The 20,410-nt window shown below is 39.5% G+C and overlaps 1 protein-coding gene across 1 annotated transcript in view; it reads left to right on the forward strand.

Moving 5' to 3' along the window:
* The first annotated feature begins 3,598 nt into the window (after window positions 1–3,598).
* The window catches only part of LOC110165650 (beta-1,3-N-acetylglucosaminyltransferase lunatic fringe-like), a 33,789-nt gene continuing 16,977 nt past the window's right edge, over window positions 3,599–20,410 (forward strand). Inside the window, exon 1 of the mRNA XM_055158684.1 lies at window positions 3,599–4,118. Coding sequence (XP_055014659.1) covers window positions 3,765–4,118 — 354 coding nt within the window. The 5' untranslated portion in view covers window positions 3,599–3,764. The remainder of the gene's footprint in view (window positions 4,119–20,410) is intronic.

Genomic DNA, 20,410 nt, shown 5'->3' on the forward strand with positions numbered 1-20,410 from the left:
TCCGTGTCACTGAAGTGAAGCACATCACCACTCACCACTCTTGGCTACGTCTCCACATCCACACGTTCCTTTCAACAGACGTCGCTGCCGCTGTCCCACAAAACGCCATGGCCAAAAACCTCGTCCTTCTCCTTCTCAATCTCCTCCTTAAAACAAGTAAGTTGTTCATGTTCTGGCTCCGGTACGAGAGGAACTTTAAAATCGCCAGGTGCTCAATGCTTCGTCCATGTTTTGACAACTTCCGTAAACACAGAGCACGCTCACTGCGGTTGACGACATCGTGTCTCCAGTGCACAGGTGGGACACTTTCGGGCCGTTTAACTTTCACACAGGGGATCACATACAAGTCGCATTTAATTGGAAATGTGAACGACTTCGCAAAAACATTGGATTTCACAAAAAAATCGGAATTAAGCGTTAAGCCCTGCTGTCTGAACGTATCCAAGAAGCCTACCAGCTATAAAAATACAAATACTACAAGTGGGTGAGTGACTCATTTGGCATAATAATTCAAACCACTGTGGAACATTCTAAACAACAACATATGGAGACAAGCAGGTGGCGGAACCTCTACCAGAAAAGTTACAGGGCGTATTTTTTAAAGCCCAAACTAATAAATAATGAATGAAAAGTAGAGGGGCCTAAACACGTGCTTGGGTGATTCCTCACAGATGCTCTGCATGTATCCGGGTTTGGATTCGTTCCCTGGGGCTGCTCGGTCACGCCGCTGCTCGCCCCACCGCTCTGAGCCCTGGCAGCACAACACACACACTTGTGCGTCGCGGTGTGGAGAACATCTGCGCGCTGACCACACCAGCTCCTCTCCGCAGAAGACCAGAGGACAGGCGGATCTGTGTGAGCAGAGGGCACTGCACATTCACATGCTCTCATCTGCTGACACCACCTTACATTTTAGTCACAGTGAACCCCAGTGTCCCTTTTACCAGAGTGTAGCCGGTTCATATTACTTACTGTACCGTTTAGAAAGTCTGCATGTGGCTTTTGAAGAGGTCATCTGCTTTTACACAACACTCTTTGTACAAATACTAATTGTATTCTCCAGTTATATCTGTAAATAAAAACAGGAGAGTTTTGTTAATATGGGTGTTGGACCAAACAGAAAGGCAAAGACAAAGTATAAAAATAAGTTTAAATTTAATAAAGTCCAAAAAAGATATAATTTAACAAAGGCTCAAATTAGGCATATTATTAACAAAAAAAAAGCTGGGCCCAACTGGGGTAACTCCAAATCAAACTGAACAGAACAAAACTAACCCAACCAGACAAAGGAACAGGGGTGTTTAAATACCTGAGGGCCAACTAAAGCTAAACACAAGAGGGAGGAATTACACTATTAATTAAACTACTATATATATTACAGAAAATAAGTGATAATAAAGTGACCTCAACACAAACTAAACAAACTTAGTAAAACAAACTAAATAGTGCTCCCCCCTTTGCTGAATCCTGATGGTCTCTCCCAGGGTCCTCCGTCCGGTGCTCAACAAAAATAAAAAAAGTAGGGGTGTGCAAAAATATTGAAATATCGATATATCTTATCGTTTAATGTGATGATACAGGATCGATATCATCGGCTGCTGTATTGATATATCATCAAGAGTATTTTTTGCTGCATTTTACTAAATTATTTTGTTACAGAGCTACAGTTTTGTTACTTGTTCAGAGGAAGGAAACTCATTTATGTGACACATTTGACATTTTTACCGTTTTGACGATTAAAATGTTTGTGTTTCAGAAGAACTTTGCACAGGAAGTGATTTAACAAAAACTTTTAGTATCACAGACATGATTTAGCAATTATGTTTTATTGTACTGTATGGAATTGATCTGAAATATATCTTATTGAATCGTATCGAATCGAAAGCTCACTGTATCGAGATATGTATCGTATCCTGGCCTATGTATCGAGGTGTGTATCGTATCGGCATCTTCTTAATGATACCCAGCTCAAAGAACAAGTTTAAGTAAATTAGACTTATATTAACTAAAATACGTGCACTCAAATTAGAATATACAGTAAATCTAAATAAAGGAATTAAATTATGTGTAATGTAATTAACTTAATGTAAATAATGCTAATTAAATAATACTGACACTATGGAGCGGTGGCAGAGGGATCCACCACAAGGGGCACGTGGTGTTTTTTGTAAATTGGCCAAACCCTTTTATGATAAACAACTCATTCATTGCTGGATTTTATTGTAAAAAGAATGTGAAGTCTGAAACATATTGCCAGTCAGTTTTAGTGGACATGCAAGCCTGCTTATAGCATAACCAAAATGAAAAAAAAAAAAAATTATATATATATATATATATATATATATATATATATATATATATATATATATATATATATATATATATATAAAATCCTGTTTTTGGCAAAAAGATTACATAAGGTTTTTATGTAAACACTAGAATTACCGTTCTGATAGACCTAAATAGGCCTACTAAAAGAAGTGGGTAGTACTCAATTATATTTACTCAGTTACATTTACTTATTTTTAGTACGGTACTTTTCAGAGCACTTTTCTAGCAGGATACTTTTACTCCTGCTTGAGTAATATTTTTATTTATGTGTAGCAGAGGGGGGCGGGCTATAAAGGGGATCCCCACTTTCATGTATTTATTTAGGTAAGTCTGGCTAAAACACAGGACAAATGTAATAAATAGTGGCAAAAAAATACAATTCTTTATTTTAGTTAATATTAAGAGTTAATTTTACACATTTAAAAAAACAGTATATTCAAAAAGGTGCTGTAGTATATTTCTTTCAGATGTAAAGTGTTAGGTGCGTGGTCTTAAGTGCTGTGACTTTAGATGTTTTAAAGTGCAAAGTGCTACTACACTGCACTATTGCACAAACCACCCCAGCCAATAAATACACACTACAGCAGGTATACTAATTCTACATACTTTGAGAGAGAATTTAAGGTTTACGAGACAATATCAAGAGAATTTGAGAGCAGAAACAAACATTAGCTTGCGCAGCCTTTTCTAATCTCTAATCAGTGACTCCGGGACAGTCACAGTAGAAAAACAGTCAAACCACCTGGTTACATGTAACAGTACTGTAGTAGTTGTGGTTACTTGTAGATGTACTAGTGACAGAAGCTTTATGTGACATGAAATGATTTGAACATTCGTGTTTCTTGAAGCACTCCTTCACATATGATTACTACTCTTTATTTTGAGATTTTTTTTAAATTTCTTTTCAAAAGATATTTTTATCTTTTCAAATACAGAATTGTGTGCATTATTTCATGTTTCATAATTTCAATTACATTCACTTTAAATTATAAAGGAAATGTCCCGTCCTACTCTTACTTGAGTAGTTGTTTTTCCAAATACTTTTTTACTCTTATTTGAGTAATTTCTTGGACCACTACTTTGTACTTCTACTTGAGTAATATTATTCTGAAGTAACGTTACTCTTACTTCAGTACAATTGTTGGTTAAGTTCATGTGAAACACATGGAAAGCAAAAACTTTAGCCCCGCCCATGCTACGGAACCAAACACCCCGCCCCTTATATAAAAGCCTCCCTCCCCCGCTCAGAGCCGAGTTGAGACAAACTTCCACATCGCTCTACTAAACTGCGCTCAGCTCCAGAGTCCCGCGGAGGTGGACGGACACATGTGTGAGCCCAGAGCCGCGTGAAGCCGCTGTCTTAACCCCGGAGAACCGCTGCCAATGCGCGGAACTATAACCCCCCTCGCCTTTGTACGTTTATATCCCCAAACATGAACAGAAAACACCGGACCTCCACCCCTACTCCCGCGGCCTCTCTCCTCTTTCTTACCGGGATGCTGGTGCTCTCGAGCGGGCACCGGAGCAGCTGTCTCCCGCTGGAAGGAGAGACCGCTCCGGGGACGACACGCTCCGCCGGTGCTAAGGTTTTCTCCGCGTACTTCCAGAGGCTAACCCGGGAGAGGAGGACGACGACACCAGGAGCCCGGTCCAGCAGTGTCTCTCCCCGGGTCGTGGAGCAGCTGTCCCCCGCTGACCTCTTCATAGCGGTGAAGACCACGGGCAGGTACCACCGCTCCCGACTGGAGCTGCTGCTGGAGACGTGGATGTCCCGGAGCATGGCGCAGGTGAGGGTGAGGGGTGAGGGGTGAGGGTTCAACACCTCAAACAGTGGTGCACATAGACTGTAGAAGATGTATGGAGCAGTGACGTTTTGCACTTTTCAAATGCTCAAAAAGTGAAAATATAATGACTTGCAAAATGTGTAGATTTATTTTATTTTTTTTTGGTATATTTAAGTGTATATTTTATCATTTCATATATATACTCCTAGAAAAAAAAAAAACTTTGAAAAACATTTTTCTGCATTTAACGCCAGGGACATCGTAAAAGTGTCATTTGGTGCAACGGATTTATTGTTAAAATTGTATCAAATTTAAAATAACTTTATTGAAAATGATGAAAAACAAAAAACTGAGAACTACAAATAAACAGTTTGCTATAAAAAAAAGTTTTTATTTGCCCTAATACAGCATTAACCCTTAACTCTGGTACCATTTAAAACATTTGAAAATTGAATTAGACTTAAGCATGTTAGCGCTTTCCCTCTTTAAATTTAAGATCTTATGTAAATATATATATATATATATATTTATGATAAACAAACTTTTTTGATACTTTTCACAGTAATTTCAGTGTTTCACGGCATGACATCTGCCGTACAGTCTATGGTGGCACCTCAGATGACAAATGAACTATAGTTTGATTGTCACTGGCTTATGCTGAAACAAGTTATTTTATGGTTTTAACTTGTTCAGGCTACAGTCTTTTAGCCTGATTCATCAGCCAGTTTTACTTTGCTTCACTTCGTAGAAACAGTCTGACCTCGCAGCCTTAGATTTCGTTAGCTCTGCGGTAGGCGGGTACGTTTTTATCATTTAACAACGCTGCTATTTGGTCGTGATGTATGTAATGCGCCGCTAACAGGGCTAACTGGTATATTAAGCTTTTCCCAAATCCCGTTGGAAGAAGGACAATAACGTCTTTCCCCTTGATGAAATTCACCAAACATTCTCTTTGTTCCGGTTTTAAATCCTTGATCTCAAGAATCAATGGCAACACTGAATATATGGCTCTTCGCTGATTGACTTCTGCCCGAACTTGCACTTCCGGGGTTTTTGCGAACCATCTAGTAGGAGTGTGCAAAAATATCAAAATATTAATATATTGTATCGTTTAATGTGCTGATACAGTATTGATATCATGGGCTGCTGTATCGATATATCGTCATAAGTATTTTAGGTATATTTTTACTAAATTAGTTTGTGTAAGAGCTACAGTTGTGTTGACATTTTCACTGTTTTGAGTAAAATGGATGTTTTTCACATTCACTTTTCACAAACTTGGTAGACTTTTAGTATTAGAGCCATCATTTTGCCTTTTTTACACTGAACCGTATCAAATCGATGTGAAATATATTGTATCGAATCGTACTGAATCGAAATCTCACTGTATCGGAAAGTGTATCACATCGTGGCCTATGTATCGTATCGGTAACTTCTTAATGATACCCAGCCCTACCATCTAGTGTATTTTGATTCCTGACCTAGTCGCTGGAGAGAAATGAAATTAAGTGGAGGCACTAGGTGGTGCCAGCCTGGCTAACAGGCTTCGCATTTGAAGAGTTAATTAATTTGAGCAATTGAGCTGCTCTTTGTATAGTAGTGTATTCAACAAAAGCAAAAATACATCATCAAGTCTAGTAATTGGTGGGTTTCAGATGACATCACAACATTGTATAGGCCATTGTTATTTAATACAGATGGAGGGGTTTAGTCAATCACCAGGTTCAACATTTGTGACTTTACCTTTTGGATATTCCACAAAAGGGACATCTGGGAGTATGACATCATCACATTCAAGAATCTGAAAACCACCAATATTTAAGAAGGTGTCTAGAAATTGGTCAAGAAAAAGTAGATGTACTTCTCAACAGTTTGATTGTTTTTAAATGTTCCATATGGACCCAGTGTATCTGGAATAATACTTGATTGATGGATTAAATACAATAGGCTTGAACGCATCATATTAGGGTTGTGCAAAAATATCGATATATCGTGATACTAAATTTTTTTGACAGTATTGTTATTGTGGGCTGGCTGCGGTATCGATATATCACCAAGCAGTTTTAGCAGTTTTTTTGTGACTACGTGACAGTTTGGCTGCTTATTTAGTGGAATGAAACTTGCACTTGAAGCACTTGAAATACTGTTGTTAGAATGTATTTGTATATCGTGATATTATCATATCGTGAACTGTGTATCGAATCATGAGGGACTTCTCAGCCCTACTTGAAATTGTCAGTTTTTTCTTAACTGTTGTAGCTTTGACTGAAATGTTTCACAGTATGGCATTAAACTATTATCACCGGAGAAACGTGGGTGACGACATCAGGCGCATTGACAGGTCAGATCTGTTGGAAAGGCGACTCCACAGTGAAAAGTGTGCTTTTTTTTTTTATAGTAATAAAGACACATTTGAATAAATGTGTGAGAAAAGTTGCAGTTTTAAGATACCAATATTAGTGTCTTACTTTTCCCCTCATTTGTTTATTATTTGGAAACATAGCCTTAAGTAATTGCACATTATTGTGTTTAATCAATATGTAGAATTAAAGGTCCTATATTACTGTATTTTTCAGAGTATTTTTATTTTATTTATTTATTTATTTCGGTCACGGTATATTCATATTCATATAGTCATATTTAACATATACAGACCGAAAAGGTGCAGGCTGAAGCTTAAGCTTATTATGCCTACCCTTTATTCCTTTGTCAGAGCGTCGTCTTGACATCAGTTCATCTTCATAAATACAGCAGGAAGAAACAAGCTAATCAGTAACAGAACAACAAAGTTCTACAGCACAAACTAAGTCTCATATTTCATGTATCTGTCCAGAGTTAAACATTTAAACTTCTTTATGAAGTGAAAAAAAGTGGTGCACAATTTAAGGTTTTCTGTACAGTTGTTCCAGAGCTCCACTCCTTTAACAGATTTACAAAATTTCATAATGTTTGTTCTGATTTTCTTTTTAATAAACATGGTCGTGCCTCTGAGCTCATATTGGCTCTTTCGGATTTTGAACATGTTCTGTAACGATTTTGACAGGAGATTGTTGTTTACTTTGAACATGATTTTAAGAGTGTAAAGGTCGACTAAACCATAAAATTTCAGCGTTTGAAGGTTTATAAATAATGCATTGGTTGGTTCGTTATAAGTTGATAATGTGATGCTCTTATTGCCTTTTTTTGCAGGTAAAGACTGGCTTTGTATTCGCCTTATATGTATTGCCCCAAATCTCAATACCGTAGGTTATGTGTAGGGCATTACCAGCGAGTTATATATAATAAAAAGACTGTTATCACTTTGGATAATTTGTTCGGAATTGTATTTATGTGTGATTTCCAGTTTAAATTATGATCTATGGTTACTCCTAAAAATTAGAGTATAAGTCGTACCAGCCAAAAAATGCTTAATGAAGAAGAAAAAAACATAAGTCACACCGGACTATAAGTGGCACTTTTTGGGGGAAATGTATTTTATAATATCAGAGACCAGGAACTGACATTTTATCTTGAAAGTCAAATTCTAGCAATAACAACAGAAGAGAGAAGAACAGACTGTTAACGTCACATATGAACAGTTCTTCAGATAAACTATAACATAAACAACAGAACAGAACAAGTTTACCAAACTCTCCATCTCACTCCAAATCACTAAATCCATTCAATTCTTCATCCTCGGTGTCACTTCTGAACAACTCGACCTCGACCTCCGGAGGTAAACAGAGCGCCGCTTCCTCTTCTGTGTCGCTGTCGTCAGACTCAGCATCAGTTCCAGTTAGAATTATTCGGGTCTTTCTGAATCCCGACAGGATGGTTTCAGTGTCACTGAAGTCCAGACTTTGTCCATCCATCCAGTGACTTCAGGAAAGTTTCATGGTGCATCCTCCTGGAGTCACAAGTTTCTCTCTCACTCCAAACTTTCTTTCTGCTGCTCGATTAACGTTTTCAGCTGCAGATTTCACGACTTGTAGCTTGTAATCTGCAAAATATGATTTTCTTTTTGGAGGCATTTGTGTTCAGTCTTCTCAGTCGTCTTTATAAGTTTGTTTAATGTTAAATTTTCAGTAATGGTGCGATCGACTGACATGATACAGACAGAACAGAGGCTCTTTCTGCAGGAGACATGTGCAGTAGAGTGAAGTGACAGTGGTACAGGAGGAACAGGAGCAGCAGAGCCTCACACACAAGACTAGAACCTCTCACCACTTCAGTGTGAACATTTTAATATATAAGTCGCACCAGTGTATAAGTCACAGGAAACACCCAAACCATGAAAAAAAGTTTGACTTTGTTTGAAAAATACAGTACACAAAATTGACTCTTGTGAGCTTTAAGCCATGTTAGAATGCTTTTACCTCCCCAAAAACATATCCAGAGTTGTGTTTTTTGTTACATTAGTTGGAGTAGCCACTTTATCATTAGTCTGTCTACATCTCCAGAGCTCAAAATGCTCTGTTCCACCTTGTGATGTCATGAAGCTGTCGTTTTGAAGTTACCATTTACCTTTTATTCAACAGATTGACAACTAAATGGCTGAAACTATCCAAATGATTCTAGTGAAGGTGTGTAGTGTAAGAAGCACTTCCTGTATTACCACGTCTGTAACCTAGATCAGAAAATAGCGCGGTGTGGGCCCTTTTAAAGCATTCCACCAAATGTAGGGCCACTTATACTTATTCTGTTTCTCGTTTTTTTAGGTCTAAGTTGAACTAACAACCAATGCCACTGCGAGCCCTCCCCAAATTCAGTTACTAAGTTAAGGACTGAGCTGGAATGTGAAAATTCCTCCACCATTTGGCCTTGTTAGCTCCCCCTGCTCTGCTTGTCAGCGCGTTACGGGGCTGATACCGGACCATTTGATGCGGTGGTGCGGCTCTGCTCCGGCGCTGGTTATAAATAGCTGAGGTGGTGTGAAGAGTCTGCGGGGAGGTGTTTGATGTGATCTTCCGCCGGCAGAGCTCTTCACACCTCTGCTGTGGCCCCGCGGCGGACCCTGCGGTGTGGAGCTCTGATATGAGCGCCCTCCTTTGTCATGAATGAAGCCGTGCGAGGTGTGAGCTGAGCAGACCCGTCCTACCGCTCAGAGAAGACTAAAGACAAGTCCTCTATTACACAAAACTGACTCCTGAGAGGTTTAAGAGCGTTTAAATGTCCAACACTACACAACATTGATTTTCGTGAGCTTTAAGTCATGTTTTAATGTTGTTACCTCCTCAAAAACTGAGCTGGAGTAGTGTTTTATCTCAAAAGACTCATGTCATGAAGCAGTAGTTTTCAAGTGAACAGCTACATTTTAGCTTTAGTTCAGTAGAGATCGGCAGTTCTAGGACTGAAATGATCCAACTGATTCTAGTGAAGGCGTGAGGAATTTAAAAACACTGGAGCACTTCCTGTATCACCATGTACTTTAAAGGTCCCATAATACACGAACAACCCCTGTACATTTAGACTCAGTTCTACTCTCAAACTGAAAACACTCTGTTCCACCTTGTGACTAGGCCTGTAACGATAACAAATTTTACTGGACGATTAATTGACCAAGAATTTATTGCGATAAACGATAATATTGACATTTTGAGACCAATTTCAACTAATATAATGACCATGGAATAAAAATACAAATACACCCTTTTAAAGATCAATAAACCTGACTTTCCAAATAACAGTTAACACAGGAACTGTAAGACAAACAAAAACAACAGGCCTAAATAAAACAGACTTGTTAACACAGGACTAGTCTAATGTGTCTGGCTCACAGCAAAGACTTGTTCACAAAAATGTACCTGAATAAACTATTGCTGAACTAAACACAACCAAAGCATCAAATAAAATGGATTATTAAGTGTCTGTAACAAAATTGCCCTTAAAAGTGATTTTAGTCCCTGACTTACATTGGAATATTGTGTCTCGTCTCTCTGTGGCTGCTGCTGTAAGACTCGTCATTTTGGTCTTGAAGTGTTTGTATTAACCTGCGACACAGGATGTTATTTCCACTGTTCCGTCTGGTGTCATGCTGGTTTCTTGTGGGATTTCGGGTTCTTCCGGGCGCTAGGCTAGTTCTATCACTTGGGTTTGGGTTTATATCAGCTGTTCGTTTGACACATTTCTTCTCGTCGTTTGCGTGCTCGCTGCATTTGAACCATGTGTCTGTTGAGATGTGTCCCGCTCACCAGTGCTGATTCGGCATCGTGACTTGTTTAGGCGCTCTGAGATGAACTGTTTTGTCACTCTGACAGCGGCGCTAGCTTGTGTTGCTAGCACACAGCACAGACAGCAGCGCTTTCTGCACTCGCAGAAAGCGATAAACAAAGTGCACGTTGGTTCAAGTATCATTACACTTGTTAAACGAGAGGAGTCAGAGAGCAATAGAAGCATTCTAACATTCAGTCTCTTTGAGAGTGAGAGAGAATGAGAGAGAGCGAGGAAAAGAAACAAATATGCAAATAGAATTTATCGCAGCCGGAAAAGTTATCAAGCTTGTTAAAAGTACGATAAAATACGATTAATCGATTTATTGATTATTGTTACAGGCCTACTTGTGATGTCATGTAGTCAGGGTTCCCACAGTCACGGAAATCCTGAAAAAGTCAAGGAAACTGAAAAGGTAATTTTCCAGGCCTGAAAATGTCATGAAATTTTAGTATCTCTTTCATGCAGCTCCAGTGTTCTGTTAAGTTATCATTAGACTGATTATTTGTGAACGTTTGTGCCTTTTGTTTAAAAGAGACAACAATAAATGCACTGACAGGATTTTGAATGTTAAAAACTATAATCCCAAAGGTGAGTGGAAAGAGTTAACAATTCAGATTTAGCCCTAAAAGTCTGATCAATTGTACACATGTAGGAGCCGTAAAGTCATGGAAAATTCACTTTAGGTCATGAAAAAGTTATTGAAAAGTTTTGAAATGTTGTCAGTGAAAAGGAGTGGGGGCCCTGTTCTAGTGAAGGTGTGTGGAATTTAAAAACACAGTGGAGCACTTCCTGTATCACCGCATTATTTAAAGGGCTCATATTGCACTATTTTGTGATCCATGTTCTAACGTCATTTCCTCATCACAAACAGACCTGGAGTTGTGTTTTGTTTCATTCACAAGTTTGAGAAACCTTTTATTATTAGTCTGTTTACATCTCCAAAGCTCAAAGTGCTCTGTTCCAATCATGAAGTTGTAGTTTTCAAGTTAACATCTACCTTTTAGACTCTGTAATCTTTTTGCTTGTTTTGAGCTTTTTTTTTTAAATCAAAGGCTTGGTTGCTGGTTGTTCTCCGAAAATCTGTCAACCCTGAAACCAGCTCAGCGTCAGTCTGCGCTGAGGCTCACATGGAGAAGTTTAAACTCAATAAATGCACTTAAGTCATCAATGGAGGTCTGTGTGGAGTAGATAAGAGCAACTAAGGCTACATTCAGACTTGGGATGGGCGTTCGATTAAATGTTCTTAATTGAGCGTTGAAAGAATTTTGATTAATCATTAATGTTTTTATATTAAAAGTACCATCACTATTATTATTACTGTATTTTCCAGGCTATTAGGTGCTCTGGATTATAAGGCGCACTGTCATTAAATGGCCTATTTTCAAACTTTTTTCACAAATAAACTGCACCGGACTAAAGGAAACCCAACAGTGTGATGGGTGAGTGATTTTGTTTGTTTGGCGCGTTCACGGTGACTCTGGGCTTTGTTCAGTTGTGGCGTGTAGGGAGGGTGCTGTCTGGGACCAACTGGATTGTCGGTGTGTTCACAGTGACTCAGTTGTTCAGTTGTGTCTAGAAGCGGCACATTGCACTCGCTTTTTCGGTTCGTTCCTCCGTTCCGTTCCTTTCCGTTCCGTTCCTCGTCGGCGTGGAGTGGAGTGTGGCTGCGGGTGTGTTTCGCTGTGCGGTCTCTGTCTGCTCCGGGTGTGTTTGCGTGTTCTGTGGGTGGTGCGGCTTTGTAGTTTACTGAAGTCGTGCTGGGACACCCGAGTGTTTTCATGTATAGGGCGCTCTGGATTGCGGGGCGCGCGGTTGTTTTTTGATGGGGTTGGAGGCTTAAGAGTGCGCCTAATAGCCCAGAAAATACTGTACCATAAATTCCAGACTATTGAGCGCACCTGAATATAAGCCGCATCAACAAAATTTTAACACAATTTTCAAATTGTACATATATAGGCCGCACCTGAATATAAGCCGCAGGTGTCCAGGTCTTCAAGAATGTTTTCAAGTTCGTACCATCTGCTTTTATCTCCTGAAAGCTTTTGTCTTCTTTTTGCGTTGAGTCAGTTCGTCACGCTGCCGTCGCCAAAATCTCACAATCGACTCATTGATGTCGAGTTCACATGCAGCAGTTCTGTTTCCTTCTTCAACAGCCACACTCAATTACATTTCTCAACTTAAAATCTGCATCATCTGCATTTCTTATTTTGCACTTCATACACACACCCTCCTCATGAAAAACTAACTGTTCAAAACACAATTAAACGAGCATCTTCCTCGACACATCACCCCCGTCTCTCCCCGCGCTCTACTGTGCATGTTTCCTGCAGAAAGAGTCTCTGTTCTGTCTGTATCATGTCAGTGTCTTGGAGGATTTCAGCAGATTTCAGACTCTTGGGGGCGGGGATAGTTCTGTCAATCAGGTATGACTACTGAAGATTGAGCCCTTTCTTCTCGTCATTTACACACACGAGTAAGACGTATCCTCCTCACTAATGTTCATTTAGCATCATAACTTACTTTATCACACGGCGATAAACTATTTGAGTGCACTGACAATATCGTGGCATTTTCTGCACTCAGGCTGCACATGTCCGCTGTGTTGCCAAACCATAGACCATAGACAATTTTGCATGCTTTTTTTTTATTTTTTATTTACACTGTATGAACATGCATTGTGTTCCTCCCCCTGCGTCCTGATTGGCTAAGGGACTCCTCTGTGCCGTGTCTCCTGTACAGTACAGAATGTGTTCAGCTTGACAAATGTACATAAATGTTGGATCAATGTGATTCTGAAGTGCTGTATGTTTGTAAGTTTTCTCTCCGACAAAACCCACAATGTCAACGAAACGTTCTGCACCGAAAAAGGCTCCTGTGGTCTCACTCAAAATACAGAGGAAGATGATAAAAATGAGCATGATTAATCGAATAATCGATAATTGATCATTAAGAATTTCGTTGACTACGTTCATTTCTAATAAACAAACTGAACTGTGAGTTTCTGTGTGTAGATATAAAGCTCTGTGTCTGACAGCACAAACACTGGAGTTGAGGCCTCACAGTCCCACGTTTAGGCTCTGGCTCCTCCTTGAAGGTAACTACAGCACGCGGTGAGTGTGTTTACATGCACATCCCGGTTTCATCATGGTGCATATAGACACGGTATCCCGGTTACTGCAACATAAAGAGCTGCACTAAACCTGCACATGTATGATCTTTGAAAACATCGCAACACACAGAACAGACTCACCATCAGCATCAACATCCCTCTGTCACAGAAAGAACACTCATATTCCACCGAGTCCTGTCCTTTAGTCTGACAGAAGCTGAACCACATCAGCGCACAAGAGGGTTTTTTTTCTCAACTTAATTTATGCAAATTAGCCATGCATTTTTTAGTTTTGTTTCTGTGAGACTTGTGCAAAGCTGCATTAAACACATTCTAATGTCAAACAGGCTGATATGGCTCTAGAGTGGAGATGGTTTATATGTTGTAAAGTTGAGTTTATTTATGCAGATTAGTAATAGTAATAATAATAATGATACTTATTATATAAAAACGTAAATGATTAATCGAAAATTGGTCGTTAATTCTCCCGACAATCGATTAATAAAATTTCATCGAATGCCCATCCCTAGAAGATAATAACCGTCGCACAAAAAGTTGTGGACACGCTGAAGGGAGATAGAAGTTACACAGCTGTAGGCTCCGTTACGGAATAAATGAATCTTCGGTTCATTACATAGAGAAGGAGGAATATAACATAAGGATGACAGCAGCAATAAGTTTTAAGAAGGATGTAAAAAGAGTTGTAAGTGTCCTGTCTGAGAAAAGTGTTTAAAGTGTGTGGTGACGGGTTTAACAGCCTTAAAACAGATATAATAATAAAGTTGTCTACTTCGCGGATTTCGCCTATTGCAAGTTATTTTTAGAAGGTAATCCAACGATAAAAGATTGACCACTGTATTGCAGCTATTGGTCTTGTTTATTTGTGACACTGCAGGTCACACAGCTGCACAGACGTGTGTTCTACAAACTCCGGCTCCTGTCAATCACCACCTGTACACGCACGCCAAGAAAACCAGATAACTGGCCTAGTCCAATTTAAACAGATTTTCCCAGTTTAAATTTAACTACGATTGAGGTGTCGCAGGTCGAATTTCAAAGATCCCGATAACCCACCTGGAGAAGCTGGTAAGTACTCGGATTCCATGTGACAGTGCAGTCAGATTCACATTATTCACTTGGAGAGGCATTCAACTGCAGGGGGTAAGAAACAGCCAGGCAAATATTCCACTTGTGTCCGGACGATAACTCACCCACATGACAAACGACTCTACCATGGGCTAGCACTCCTTATTTTGTTTTGGTACATGATGCTCTGTTAAAGTGAAAATAAATCCCTGGAGCTTCAGTGGTTGTATGTGAGAGAATAAATGAAATGACACTTGACACTCTTTTTTTTTTAAATGAATAATTACAGCTGCAAAGTTTTAGTGGTAACGCAGAGCAGGACTGTCCCGTGTGTGACCCCAGCCCCTCAGAGCAGTGTGTGTGTGGGTGTGGGTGTGTGGGTGTGGGTGGTGGTGGGACGACGTGTGTGTGGTGACCCGCCCAGTGGTGAGGTTTTAATAGGATACAGGCATCAGGCTGTTATAGATACAAGAAAAACAGAAGTATTTCATCTAATTTGACATGCTCAGGCTAGATTAGCATTGTTGTTGTTATTGTTATTGTTATTGTGATGCAGAGTTGTGAAAAGCACTGATGAATTCATTACTGTGAATAATTAAGATGCAATTTGGAGCACTGCAAACTAGGCCTGTAACGATAATCAATAAGTTGATTAATCGTACGATAACTTTTAACAAGCTCGATAACTTTTCCAGCCACGATAAATTCTATTTGTGTGCTTGTTTGTTTTCCTCGCTCTCTCTCACTCTCAAAGAGACTGAATGTTAGAAGGTTTCTGTCAGACTCTTCTCGTTTAACAAGTTTAATGACGCTTGAACCAACGTGCGCTGTGATTATCAACAACGTGGATGCGCGCGTAGCCTGAGTGCAGAAACACAAGCTAGCACCTCTGTCTGTGCTGTGCGCTAGCAGCACAAGCTAGCGCCGCTCTCAGAGTGACAAAATAGTTCATCTCCGAGTGCCAAAACAAGTCACGATGCCGAATCAACACGAGTGAGCGGGACACGTCTCAGCATCCACATACGTCAAATACAATATACAATTAAATACAATAAAATAATCCATTTTATTTATTGCTTTGGATGCGTTTAGTTCAACAATGGTTTATTCAAGTGCATTTTTGGGAACAAGTCTTTGCTGTGAGCCAGACACATTAGACTAGTCCTATGTTAAGTCTGTTTTATTTAGGCTTATTGTTTTTGGTTGTCTTACACTTCCTGTGTTAAATGTTCTTTAGAAAGCCAGGTTTATTGATCATTGAGAGGATGTATTTGCATTTTTATTCCATGGTCATTATATTAGTTGAAATTGGTCTCAAAATGTCAATATTGTCATTTATCGCAATAAATTCTTGGTCAATTAATCGTCCTGCAAAATTTGTTATCGTTACAGGCCTACCGCAAATTCTTTCAAATGCATTAGTTCTGTTTTTCATGTTTTAAGAGAATAAAAATCAGGTACAGCACCTTTGAAAACCCTTCAAGTCCTAAGGGACAATCCTCACCTGGATTTTTTTCTTAACTTTGCTATTAAAACTCCCACTTTTACCCCCTAATGAAGTGTTATACATCCTTTTCTTCAGTACGACCTGTTATTTCATAGTCTGCTGCTGTAGTTGTGTCATATGGATGTAAGAAAAACTATAGAACCAGAAATACAAATGAAAATAAATAAATAAATAAATAACACTCTTTCATACAAAACACAGAGCAAACATGTATAAACAACTTTTTGGATGTAAAAAATGCTTAATTAATGGACGTGGATACAAAAGTACAAAATATCAAGTCTGTAAATAAACAAAAAATATCCTTATTGCCTCAGAACAAAAAAGTGTACTGGTCCCATGAGTTTCCTGGTGTCAGTCATGGAAGCAGCTGGATTCAGGTCCAGGACACAGAGCCACATCACTTTCTGCATTTCCATGGGGTTTATTACATTTGGATTTGGACATTTTGACTGAAATAATCCTGAAAATACAAATAACAAGGGATGTGCAATTGCACAGACCAAGATGCATAAATTACTTGAGAAATTTGAGAAATATCTGCACTTAGAGCGGCTTTTTTAATTGTTATGAACACAGACGCTCAGAGCATTGACCATTTTGACTCACTACACCCTTTGGCAATGTTTGGCCCAATCAAAATAGACAGAGCACATGAGTTTGGCGGAAAACGCTCGTTCCTATTGGACACTTGTTTTCCATAATGCCAGAAATATGCTGGGAAAATTTATTTTTTTTATGGTTGGAAAGTTATGTGTGGTTATATAAAATATATGACCATGTATTGTATACGATACCACTGGGCTGGGAGGGTTAAAGTACATTCTGGGAGGGCTAAAGTGCATTCTGGACGGGTTAAAGTGCATTCTGGATGGGTTAAAGTGCATTCTGGACGGGTTAAAGTGCATTCTGGACGGGTTAAAGTGCACTCTGGAAGGGTTAAAGTGCACTCTGGAAGGGTTAAAGTGCACTCTGGGAGGGTTAAAGTGCACTCTGGGAGGGTTAAAGTGCATTCAGGGAGGGTTAAAGTACATTCTGGGAGGGTTAAAGTGCATTCTGGGAGGGTTAAAGTACATTCTGGGAGGGTTAAAGTAGATTCTGAGAGTGAGTGAGCTGCAGTGAGGTGAGAGGAGCTCCACAGACCTGCTCCGTTCACACACTCACCTGAAACGGGCTGAACACGGCTGACTCATGGGACATCCACACTCTGTTCCCATGGGAAGTCCACAGACAGACACTTGAGTTTCCATGCGGGTAAAGTACTTGACACAATACTGCAGTGTCAAACGGTTCAACAACAATGGCGTAAAACCCTGGGACTGGAATGTGTGGTGTTGTTGAAGTGGCTTAGGAACAATCTAGAATAGGCTGACCAGATTTTCAAATTAAAAAACTGGGACATCCCTGGTTTGTGGTGGGTGGTAAAAATAAAATTGTGAAACGAGTGCACTTGGTTCTAATGTGATTCATTATAGTCACATGTTCTTTATGTGTTGGTCATTTTTAAGCAGCTTTTCTGTATTTTACCTAAACAAATGACAGTTTATGTCTCTCTTTACTGTTGGCAGGGATCAGATTGGTCAAAAATATTTTATTTAATTTTATTAAATTTATTATTATTTTTATTTATATAGCACTTTTCACAGACATATTTTTGTCCCCGAAGACGCTTTACAGAGCATTATTCAGAATTATTCATTCACTCTATACCTGGTGATGATAAGCTACTATTGTTGCCACAGCTGCCTTGGGGCACACTGACAGAAGCGCGGCTGCCATGCTAATCAGCGCCAACGGTCCCTCTGGCCACGACCATCACTCACACACACACACACACACACACACACACCACTTTCATACTAGGCAATGTGGGTGAAGTGTCTTGCCTAAGGACACAATGATTGAATTGATTGTATTTTTTAATTGACCTTGACTATCAACTGTTCTGAAGACCTGTAGCATGTTTTGGGTTGATGGGGGAAACCTGAGCACCCGGAGGAAACCCATCCAGACACGGGGAGAAACATGCAAACTCCACACAGAAAATAGGGACACCTGGGACATTTCTTGTATAAAATTGGGACAAATCAGTGGTTTTGTATAAATCTGCTGGGACAGGGGACACAAGACTCAAAACTGGGACTGTCTTGGGTAAATGGTGATGTCTGGTCACCCTGATCCATTGGGAACTACAAATGCTGCTTTTCTTAAAATGTCCTATTAGTCCAATATAGATTTTTTTTTGGTCACCTTGTCATTTTGTTTAATGTTTGTTCAGTGGTCTGAGGTCCTCACATTTTAGTAATTTCTTCTCATTGACCCTCTGAAGTTGTATTTGGAATGATTTGTGCATGTTTGAGCAATCTTTAATCACTCTTTTTCAAGATACCATTTTGCAGATCAAACCATTTTTACAGTTACCGGCACGCACCACCACTGCTCTGTACGCAAGTAGTTCTCCAATTTTCTTTTGTTAATCTGATGTATGTAGGATTCGGCAGCGTACCATTTTGGCACAAATGATAATGATAATGATAAAATAAAATCTCCTACTCAATAGTGTGATGTGCGACGATCCATGGGAGGTGCCAAGTACTTCACGGATCTTTGCTGTGATGATGTTTACGGCAAACTCATCAAACTTGTTTCCTAAATGATTTTTTTTTTTAGATGAATACTGTGAATACTTTAAAACTTCAGATGATGACATAATGATCCACAGGTGTCATTAGGGATGACACCTTGAAATTGAAAATAATTTTGTGAGATTTTTTCCCCATGTTTTTACATTTGGATTGGATAAAAAAATTGAGTTAAGTACTGGTGAGTTACTTTTTTTTTCTTTTTTTTTTTTTTTAGAAGCTGCAATCCCAAAAAGCAGTGCTGCAAAGAGAGCAAAAACATTAAATAAAATAAATCAAAAAATGCTGAGGGTAAAATTGGGAACTGGACTGTACAATTTATTATAAAAAATATCAAAATCGTCTTGTTTCATTCCGTAGTTCCAATCTCTTCCAGTGTCTCACTCGTATTGTGGAAACTGTACGTCATCCCATGTTATAGATTATCTCAAGTCCTCTTCTTGACTCCTTCTATCACTCTGTCCATCTTTTCTTAGTACAGTATATTTTGGGACTTATCGTGGCTACATTTTCTTTGCATTAGTGCTGAGATTGTTGTTTTTTTTAGTTGTAATACGGTGACACTGGAGTTATATGTATCTTCTATAGTTAATTATTGGTTCATTCTGCATTGATTAGTTGGAGCTCATGCCTTTTAATGATACTGTCTGCTTAAATAATGGTGTATTGGAACTATCTTACTTTATTTTGATTGTCATTGGTTTCAATATTACGTATATATTGGGCTTGGACACTTATTTTCGTGACGTACCTGCTGCTTTCCTATTTTCTGCATTGTTGTTGTCCTTTTGAGACGCCCAAACATTTTCTCTCACTCTTTTCTGTTGTTGTTGCAGAGTCCATTTCCTGTGACAAACCTCCTCCCCCTCCCTCCACCCACAGCTCCCCATTTGTGTTCCCTCCAAAACCACCTCCCCAGACCCCAGCCCTCCTCCTCCTCCTCTGATCCTGGGGTCACATCTCCAGGGGCGCTGCTCGTCTGGAGCTCCTGACAGACTCCAGCAGCTGCTCCTGTCTGCAGCTCTGCCACTCCACAACGTTCTACACACAATAGGCTGTTTCACCAGTTTGTCTTGTTGTGTGTGACTTTTGGCAATTTAATCTGGAAAAATATCTTCTTTTTATTGTGAATCCATCAGATAAACTTTTCCCAGGCTGATTCCCAGTCCTAAAATACATCACACTTTCCCTGAGCAAATTGTTTAGTAAATTGTATATAGTAGTTGTAGTAATGTCTTAGTAGTAGTAATCTGAAATTAATTTTGTGTCATGGCTGTGAAATGGATTAAAGCGGAAAACTAATGCACATTTTCATTTCCCTTGAATTGTCCCTTGGAGCTCTTAGAGCTCAATGGTTGGTTAACAGATTAGGTTATTGCAGTGCATTTTTACCCACAGGAGCAGAGGTGCAGGAGCAGAGGTGCAGGAGCAGAGGTGCAGGAGCAGAGGTGCAGGAGCAGAGGCGCAGGAGCAGAGGCGCAGGAGCAGAGGCGCAGGAGCAGAGGCGCAGGAGCAGAGGCGCAGGGCAGTGACAGGCTCGTGCACAACATGAATGAATAGCAGCAGACAGAAGCAATACGCACTATTCAGGCCAGATTATGAATGAAGCACTCTTAAATAGACGGTGTAAAGCTGCTCGCATTTGTCACTTACTTTATCTTGAGCTGTTTCAAAGATCAATAATTTCCCAACCCAGGCTAAAGGCTGATAACCCACTCTGTTTTCCCCTCTAATGTGACATCTAAGTCAACTCAAACAT

Source organism: Boleophthalmus pectinirostris, unplaced genomic scaffold (assembly GCF_026225935.1).
Source record: "Boleophthalmus pectinirostris isolate CB_2022bp ecotype Guang Dong unplaced genomic scaffold, ASM2622593v1 HiC_scaffold_22, whole genome shotgun sequence".
NCBI classification, from domain to species: Eukaryota; Metazoa; Chordata; class Actinopteri; order Gobiiformes; family Gobiidae; genus Boleophthalmus; species Boleophthalmus pectinirostris.